This window comes from Boleophthalmus pectinirostris, unplaced genomic scaffold (genome assembly GCF_026225935.1).
Source record: "Boleophthalmus pectinirostris isolate CB_2022bp ecotype Guang Dong unplaced genomic scaffold, ASM2622593v1 HiC_scaffold_12, whole genome shotgun sequence".
Classification (NCBI taxonomy): Eukaryota; Metazoa; Chordata; class Actinopteri; order Gobiiformes; family Gobiidae; genus Boleophthalmus; species Boleophthalmus pectinirostris.
In genome coordinates, this window is record NW_026571018.1 from 5,140,007 (window position 1) to 5,150,063 (window position 10,057).

Below are 10,057 nucleotides of genomic sequence, written 5' to 3' on the forward strand. Positions count from 1 at the left end.
GTATTTAAAATGTAAAACTTTACATGACTATTGCAGCACTTTAACGTTACTCTCACCAAAATAACTGTGAAGATGCTGAACTTTTGCGCCGTATATGGACTGAACCAGGACTGAACCAGGACTAAACCAGGACTAAACCCGGACTGAACTGAGGACTGAACCAAAACTGAACCAGGATTAAACCAGGTCTAAACCAGGACTGAACCAAGACTAAACTAGGTCTAAACCGAGGACTGAACCAGGACTAAATTAGGTCTAAACCAGGACTAAACTAGGTCAAAATCGAGGACTGAACCAAGGACTAAACTAGGTCTAAACCGAGGACTAAACCAGGACTAAACTAGGTCAAAACCGAGGACTAAACCAGGTCTAACCCGGGTCTAAACCAGGACTAAACCAGGACTGAACCAGGTCTATACCAGGTCTAAACCAGGACTAAAAGAGGACTAAACTAGGTCTAAACCGAGGACTGAACCAAGGACTAAACTAGGTCAAAACTGAGGACTGAACTGAGGATTAAACCAGGTCTAAACCGGGTCTAAACCAGGACTACACCAGGACTAAATCAGGACTACACCAGGACTAAATCAGGACTAAACCAGGACTAAATCAGGACTAAACCAGGTCTAAACAATATGACACTAACAGTAGGTGGGCATAACTTAAAGCAGCAGTGATCTCAAATAGAAATCATTTCTCTCTCAATAATATTTTGAATCTGGTTAAGTAAAGAGTTGTAAGTTTTCCTTAAGCAGACAAAACATCTTACATTAAGATCCTCGTCTTTGCTTCTCTACACTAAACAAAAGTCTGTTCATGGAGAATTGAGCTCAACAGCCAATTTGAAGAAAACAAACAAGAATTTTCAGGATGTGGTTGCTACATTCATGTCGTTTTAAAAAGCAGAACAATATCAAGTAATCATAGTAAGTATTCATATTACGTTACTCACTTTAAGTAATTTATTGGATTACGTTACAAACTACATTTTGAGGTATGTAATCTGTAATCTGTAGGGGATTACATTTTAAAAGGAACCTTCCCAACACTGCAGATTTTGTTACCGAGCGTCTATAAAACATTATGTACACAACACCTGGATAATCCCCGAATGTCCCTTCTTGTCACCGTCACCAAAAACAAAAGTGGAATTAGCGGGGCTTAAATCTAGCCGAGCCGTGTTGGTGCGGCTGCTGCGTCTTATCTTTTGGGACACATTGCTATTAGGCTAATGGACATTACACGCGCGCCGTTACGTAATTGTGTTAGCGCCGTGTGGGGTGAGCCGTTCCTGCGCGTTTATCACGAGCCGTATGACAGATCTCGCCCCGCTCACCCCCCCCGTTCGCCGGATTCGGTGAAGTATCGCTTGCATTGTGTCCTGGTTTCAATACCTGGGCACCTAATTGAAAATAATAGGATTAGCACTGTCAGCTCATCAGCGATATTGCACGAGCTACACCCAACGTGGTTTGTTTGCTGTTGTTGTGAAACGTGAAGTATCTCTGGAACAGGATGTTTTGATACTGGGGTGTTTCATTACATTGTGTAGTAGTAGTAGTAGTAGTAGTAGTAGTAAATGAAGTAGTAGTAACACGAGGAGCAGTAATTATGATGTCACCTGGTTCAGTCCTGGTTTAGACCTGATTTAGTCCTGGTTTAGACCTGGCCTAGATAGGGTTTAGTCCTGGTTTGGTCCTGGTTCAGTCCTCGGTTCAGTTCTGGTTTAGACCTGGTTTAGTCCTGGTTTAGTCCTGGTTTAGTCCCGGTTCAGTACTGGTTCAGTCCTCTTGGTTCATTTCTGGTTCAGTTCTGGTTTAGTCCTGGTTCAGTCCTGTTTAGTCCTCCTAGTTCAGCTCTGGTTTAGACCTGGTTTAGTCCTGGTTCAGTCCTGGTTTAGTCCTGGTTTAGACCTGGTTCACTCCTGGTTCAGTCCTGGTTTAGTCCTGGTTTAGAGTCCTGGTTGAGTCCTGGTTCAGTCCTCGGTTTAGTCCTGGTTCAGTCCTGGTTTCTGGTCAGTCTCGGTTCAGTCCTCGGTTTAGTCCTCAGTTCAGTCCTGGTTTAGTCCTGGTTTAGTCCTGGTTTAATCCTGGTTCAGTCCTCGGTTCAGTCCTCGGTTTAGTCCTCAGTTCAGTCCTCGGTTTAGTCCTGGTTTAGTCCTGGTTCAGTCCTCGGTTCAGTCCTCGGTTTAGTCCTCAGTTCAGTCCTGGTTAGCTCTGGTTTAATCCTGGTTCAGTTCTGATTTAGTCCTGGTTTAGCCCTGGTTCAGTCCTGAGTTCAGTGCTAGTTCAGTCCGGGTTTAGTCCATATACGGCGCAAAAGTCCGGCATCTTCGCTCGCTGATTGTTATTTGTTTCAGCGACAGTTATTTTGGTGAAAGTCTCTTAAAGTGCTGCAATAGTCGTGTCATGTTTTACATTTTAAACATAATAATATTGTAATGCAACAAATTACTCTGGAATGACAGTAACAAGTCATAAAAAATAACACATGACAGTTTTGAAGTAACTTTTGAAGTAACTCTTAAAAATATCGCAATAAATATTCGTACCGAGAGATTTGGATATTCTTACATCCCTAGTAGACAGTAGTAGTCAGTAGTCAGTAGTAATAGTAGTAGTAGTAGAAGTCATAGTAGTTGTTGTTGTTCCGTACATGGTCAAATCATACTACTGTATTCTAAATCAAGTATTTTCACATTGAGTTTCGTTATATTATCGTGTAGCAGCAGTAGAAGTTGTTTTCTAATGCTCAGCAGTTTAAAGTCTTTATTGCACGATTAAGTACTGTCATGTTTTCTTTTCATTTGAAAGAGCACGTTATTTTCCAACTCTGATAGTGGTAGTAGTAATTATTGATGGGCATGATTTAATCGATTAATCGATAATTGATCATTAAGAATTTCATCGATTACGTTAATTTTAATCGACAAACCGAAAGTAGGTTGCTGTGCGTAGCGTGACTAAACAGGGGTCCGTACATGTGTCTCTGCACTCAGAAGGAGCGAGACACAAACAGTAGGTCAGTCTGCAGCGTACCGAAGCACAAATGTGTATTTTAACGATGATTTGTACAAGAAATTCCACGCTTTCTGTTGCGTTCGGGACAAGTGTGAGTCCATGTGCACAGTGTACAAAGCAGCACATATGTTTCTGTGTCCAGTGGGAAAAAGCTTTACCAGGTGAGAGTCGCTCAATGTCGATGACGAGTCCCCACCTCCCTCCCCCTGTACGCTGTCCTGGTTTTGACAAACGCAAATCTGGTCACACTAACCTGTATTCAACTGAGTCATGTCTTTTAATCTGACAGAAATTGACCACATCAGCGACACAAGAGCTGTAGTTTTATCTTCGCTGAGTTTATGCAAATTAGCGATGCGGTTTTAAGTTTCATTTCTGTGAGAGTTGAGCAAAACTGAATTAAACACATTATAATGTCAAACGGGCTGATGTGGCTCTAGAGTCGTTACGGTTTATATGTCGTAAAGTTGAATTTATTTATGCAGATTAGTAGGGCAGATAGTAATAATAATGATGATCATTTTAATATCAAAACGTTAATGATTAATCGATAATCGATCGTTAATTCTTCCGACGATCGATTAAGAAAATTTCATCGAATGCCCATCCCTAGTAGTAATAGTCGTAGTTGAAGGGATCCAGCTTTTTCAGTTTCGATACTTAAGACTTCGACTCAGACAAACTTTATTGATCCACCAGGGAAATTATTTGGACAAAATACAGATGCAGATTCCGATACTAGCTTTAATTATGTGCCGAGTCCAGCGCAGAAACTGTAAACAGCATTTATTTCTTTTAAACGAAACTAAACACTGCTCCAAATGTGTTATGAAGCTGCTGCTGTCAGGGAACGACTCAACAGTTTTGTATAAATAAAAGTTCTAACGTTATGAAACTTTCTCAAGGACTATGACCAAGTAAATAATCGTATTTCATCAGTGAATATGTCCACGAAGGAAACAATATTCAGAAACCGATATCCGATCCTGCAATTTTTTCAGTATCCAGGCTGATATTCAATACTAGATCAGTCAGGTTGGTGCATCCTTAAGTAGTAGTAGTAGTAGTAGTAGTAGATGCAGTAGTAGTAATACGAGGAGCAGCAATTATCATGTCACCTGGTGTGGTATGTTTTAATTCAGGGGTGTCTGTTTACATGATGTGAGCCAACAGTAGTAATGGTAGAAGTAGAAGTAGTAGACAGTAGTAGTTAGTAAAAGTAGTAGTTAGGGCTGTTCGATTATGGAAAAAATCATTATCACGATTATTTTGGTCAATACTAAAATCAAGACTATTCAAATTATTATTTTTTTAGTTACATAATGCATTTATTCAACAATTTTCTCTCAAAAAACACAAAACTTTCAAACTGAAAATAAATTCAGGCTACAAATATGTACCTTAGAAAAACATAAAATCAATAAAATAAACTTTGAACATGAAATAAGGCATAGAAAACATAAATGTATCCAAAATAAACTATATTTCTAGCTGTTCTACAATCTCTATATTTAAAAACATAAATAGATATACTTATTTACATATAAAATAAATAAATAAACTTTGTTAAGCTTTAAATCGTTTCAACTCGATTATATAAGTTTGGAGACTGAAATTGCAAAAGAGACTGCGATCAAAATTCGATAAATTGCACAACCTTAGTAGTAGTAGTAGTAGTAGTAGTAGTAGTAGTAGTAGTAGTAGTAGTAGTAGTAGTTGTTGTTCCGTACATAGTCAAATCATCGTACTTTATTTTCACACTGAGTTTTGTTATTAAACTGTAGCAGCAGTATAAGTTGTTTTCTTATTAATGCTGTGCAGTTTAAATCATATATTGCACGATTAAATATTTTAAGGGTGTCCAAAATTTTGAAATATCTATATATCGTATCATTTAATGTGATGATACAGAACTGATATCGTGGGCTGCTGTATCGATATATCGCCAAGAGTTTTTTGGGGTTTTTTTTGGTATATTTTACTAATTTATTTTGTTACAGTGCTACAGTTTTGTTGTTTGTGTGGTGGGAAAAAAAAATGTTTATGCAACACATTTGACATTTTCACGGATTTGATGATTTAACAAAGACTTTTAGTATCACAGCCATGATACACACAGGATATCAGCTGAAACGATATTCAGAAACCGATTTACGATCCAGCAAATTTTTCAGTATCCATGACGATATCCAATACCAGATTGGTGCATCCTTATATAGTAGTAGTAGTAGTAGTAGTAGTAGTAGTAGTAGTAGTAGTAGTAGTAGTAGTAGTAGTTAGGAATGTGACAATATCCAAATCTCTCAGTACGATATTTTCACTATGTACATCTGACGGTACGATATTTACTGTGATTTTTTGTAGTGGCAACAACAAAACTGTGAATATGGTACTTTTTCCTCTTAAAATGCCGATATCCGATACCAGATTGGCACATCCTTAAGAAGTAGTAGTAGTAAGTAGTAGTAGTAGTAGTAGTAGTAGTTACGGATGTAATGATATCCAAATCCCTCGGTACGATATTTTCACAATAGACATCTGATTGTACAATATTTAGAGGCTAATAAAACTGTGCATATGTGACTTTTTCCTCTTAAAATGGAGCAAAGGATCATGGTCTATGTAGTTCCCTCTGTTTATTTATTTATTTTTTAGCTATTGCTGCACCAAAACTCTTCATTTAAGCAAAGAAACTTGTAATTCGATATATTGTGATGGTCCACGATGTCATTGTGAGAACTTTGACGATACGATATCATGATATTTTGTAGTAGTAGTAGTAGTAATAGTAGTAGTATATTGATAAAAAACAAGTTTATAGAGATTTTGTGTTATCGATCTGTGGTCATAACTTGATTATTACATTATTTTGAGACATAAACGCAGGTGATTATTCGTGGTGCTTTAGTCAGACTGTCAGATCATCTATCAGTGAACATATTTTGCAATATCACGCAGCCTCCCCCATTTCAAATTACGCCAAAAAAAACAGTAATCCGAAAGTATTATCACAAGTTCAATCTTGTCCAACCAGGACCAAACTCAGGATTTACACAGGACTAAGGCATGTATGTAGGACAAAGTGTTTTAAGAATAAGCAGGCAAATAAACAAAGATAATACCAAATCTAGGACTAAACCAGGACTAACCCAGGATTTAACAGGACTAAAACAGGTGTGGGACAGTGTTTTAGGACTAGCATGGAAAATTAAACACAAGACCAAATCTAGGACTAAATCAGGACTAACCAGGAGTAACTAGGGCTAAATTAATCTAGGATTAAACTAGACCTGTCCTTAAAAAATGTCTAAAACCAGACTAAATCAAGAATAAGGGTCCTTCCAATGATAGAACCAGGCCAAACCAGGACTAAACCAGGTCTAATCCATGCCACATATCAAGACTAAACCAAGACTAAACAAGGGCTAAACCAAGTCTAACCCATGCCACATAGGACTAAATCAAGCCAAAACATGGGCCAAACTAGGACTAAACCAGGTCTTACCCATGTCACACATCAGGACTAAACCAAGACTAAACAAGGGCTAAACCAGGACTAAACCAGGACTAAACCAGGTCTAAACCAGGACTAAACCACAGGTCTAATCCACGCTGTACATAGGACAAAGTGGTTCAAGACTAAGCTGGCACATTAACCAGGACAACACCATAACTAGGACTAAACCAGGACTAACCAGGCTCAAATTAATCCAAATAGAATAGAGATAGATAGAAAACCAGATAGAACCATACCAAACCAGGATTAAACTAGGTCTAACCCATGCCACATATCAAGAATAAACTAAGACTAAACAAGGGCTAAACCAGGACTAATCCATGCCACATATCAGGACTAAACCAAGACTAAACAAGGGCTAAACCAGGACTAATCCATGCCACATATCAGGAGTAAACCAAGACTAAACAAGGGCTAAACCAGGACTAATCCATGCCACATATCAGGAGTAAACCAAGACTAAACAAGGAATAAAAGACTAATCCATGCAAACAAGTAACCAAGACTAAACAAGGAATAAACCAGGACTAATCTATGCCACATATCAGGAGTAAACCAAGACTAAAAAAGGGCTAAACCAGGACTAAACCAGGTCTAACCTATGCCACATATCAGGACTAAACCAAGACTAAACAAGGGCTAAACCAGGACTAAACCAGGTCTTAACCAGGTCTAATCCACGCCTTACATAGGACAAAGTGGTTCAAGACTAAGCAGGCAAATTAACCAAGACAAAACCAAATCTAGGACTAAACCAGGACTAACTGGGCTCAGATAAATCCAAAATAAAACCAGACAGAACCGTACTGAACCAGGATTTACCCAAGCCTAACCCTTGTAGCGCATCATTTCTAAACTGGGAATGAACCAGCACTGAACCATACCAAACAAACCAAACGGAGACTAAATCTGGACTAAAGCATGACTAAAATGCTGGACATGGCATGATGGACTTTGGTATTTCAAAAATCTTTGCCCGGCCTCCCTGAAAACACATTCTAGCCGGGGTCTTTGGGGTGGCACAAACACGGTCACTGCCCACCCTTTTCATCTCCTACGCATGCTTGCATTGCCATGTTTTTTCTATACTACTCCTACTATACAACCCGGACTTAAGCTAGCTCCCTCACAAGCTGTAGCGTCATGACATTTTACGCGCACTTTCTCACGTCGGAATTTCCACAAGAGCACGTATAATCACGCAGAACTCCCTGAAAACCCACTCTCAACATCTTCCCCCTAATCCTTGGGAGAGAGCCAGGCGTGAAAAGTCGTGTCGCAGTTCTCAGCCCGAGCCTTCTTTATCGCGTGCTGCCGTCCCGCGTCACGTTACTAAAAAACCCGAGCGGCTCCCTTTGATGTTTCGTTCACGCGTGACGTCGCCGCCGCAAATCCCACCGCGAGGACACACGTACAGCCCCGCGAGGACACACGTACAGCCCGCCAAACCGTGCCAAATTCGCCTCGACGCGGGCATAGTAGTCAGCGGTGCAAAAAAAAAAAAAAACAGCGGTGATTAAGAAAAAAAAAACAACAACTAGCGGCACTTTTTGCACACGATAGTCGTTTGAACGTCAACTTTCGCCGCGTATCTAAGCGGAAAAGACGTTTATGCACGAGGTGAGTTACGGAGTTTGGCTTGGAAACGGCGTATTCCTCCAAGTGCCACAGTTTTGAATGGAGCTCGCTCGCTGCCGTGGCGTAACCTCAAAGCTTGAAGCACGCTCCCTGCCAGTGCTTTTTTTTTTTTTTTTTTTTTACGGCTTCGCCACCGCTTCTCTTCGTGATTTTAGCCAACAAAAGTATCCAAGCCAGCGGTCCCGAGCCCCCACGTATGCGCCCGAATGACAAGCTTGTTTTCCTTAATTCTACAACGGCGCATGACAACACGTAGTCCTCCTCACCAACAACACCACCACCACGTCCATCACAATGCAAAAGGGGGTTTAAGAGTTGCGGGTTTTCTTACGAGGAAGCTTGAGCGAAGTGATGCCCGCCGTGCAAGCGACAAATCCACAGCGTATTCCCACGCCAGCGCGCACTTCCAGCCATCCAGCTCGTTATAAATCCACTCATTGAACTTTACGGACAGTTATCCCGACTTGGAAAAACAACAGCATCCACGGGCATGGGCATGTAGCGGTCCGCTTTTACGCAGAGAGGGGGGTAAAAAAAAAGGCACTCTCCCGGCCGCTGCGAGCACGCAAATCGACGGGAAAGTAGACATCCAAGACAAGGTGAAGAAAACAGGGATCCTACCTTTTTGAAGAGCCGCGAGAAAGGTGGTTAAAAAGAGAATAGTCGCAAGAGATCCGATGCGAGCGTACGCCATGTTGGACACCTGCTTCAGTATGGAGAGGAGAGAGGGGCTGCTGCGCCTAGAGCTGCCTTGAGCGGCACTAATGAGATGCGGAGTAGGCAGGGCTTGTTCACCATATTCATAACGGAGCGGCGGTACACACGCGGCACCGCAGGCTCACGATTTATGAGCTCCGTGGCACGCGTTTGCTTTACGGTAGACCATTACGCACGGGCGGGGGGACACGGAGTGGGGTATGTAACAAAGAAAAGTGCCCCAACAGAAAGGGCAAATATTATGTTAAGCTCGTTATAATACATAAAACAAAAAGACAATTAACAAAAGGTCTATAAATCTTATTTTATTTCAGCGTGGTTAGCGTTTATGAAATATTGCGAAAAGAAAATGTTATTAAAAGGGCTCGTATTATGCTTATTAAGAAGCTGCCCATACGATACATAGCTCGATACATGTTTTAATTTATATTTTGTCTCTTATACTGTAAGTCGTAAGTGAAATTGTAAATGCAATCTTGCTGTTCATGCGCTGTTTTTCTTTCTTAGAATTCTGTCATTTTTTTATCGGTATGTATCGATAATACTTTTATACACTTTCGGATCATGATGCATGGGGTTGTAGTCATAGTGCCACGATACGATACATACATATACATACAATACACAGGCCAACGATACGATACATACATACTTGATACATAGGCCACGATACGATACGATACATACTTGATACATAGGCCACGATACATATGATACATACCTACGATACATACGATACATAGGCCACGATACGATACATATTTCAATACACAGGCGATACATACGATACGATACATACCATACGATACGATACGATACATAGGCCACGATATGATACATATCTCGATACAGTACACTTTTGATTTGATACAATATATTTCAAATCAATTCAATATGTTTCATTAATAAATCAAGGCTAAATCATGGTTGTGATTCTAAAAGTCTCTAAAAGTTGTTAAACCACTTCTTGTGCAAAGTTCATATGAAACACAAACATTTTAATAATAAAAACAGTGAAAATGTTAAATGTGTTGCATAAACGAGTTTTTTTCCACTAAACAAGCAACAAAACTGTAGCTCTATAGCAAAATAATTTTGTAAAATATACCAAAAAATACTCTTAGTAATATATCGATTCAGCATCCCACGCTATCGATACTGTATC

General features: G+C 40.0%; 1 protein-coding gene across 3 annotated transcripts in view; it reads right to left on the bottom strand.

Moving 5' to 3' along the window:
• cadm1a (cell adhesion molecule 1a) overlaps positions 1-8,881 on the bottom strand; it is a 360,817-nt gene extending 351,936 nt beyond the window's left edge. For all 3 annotated transcript variants that reach the window (XM_055148412.1, XM_055148413.1, XM_055148410.1), the window contains exon 1: positions 8,797-8,881. In XM_055148412.1, the coding sequence (XP_055004387.1) occupies positions 8,797-8,869 (73 nt within the window). In that variant the 5' untranslated portion in view covers positions 8,870-8,881. The remainder of the gene's footprint in view (positions 1-8,796) is intronic.
• Between the last annotated feature and the right edge of the window lie 1,176 nt (positions 8,882-10,057).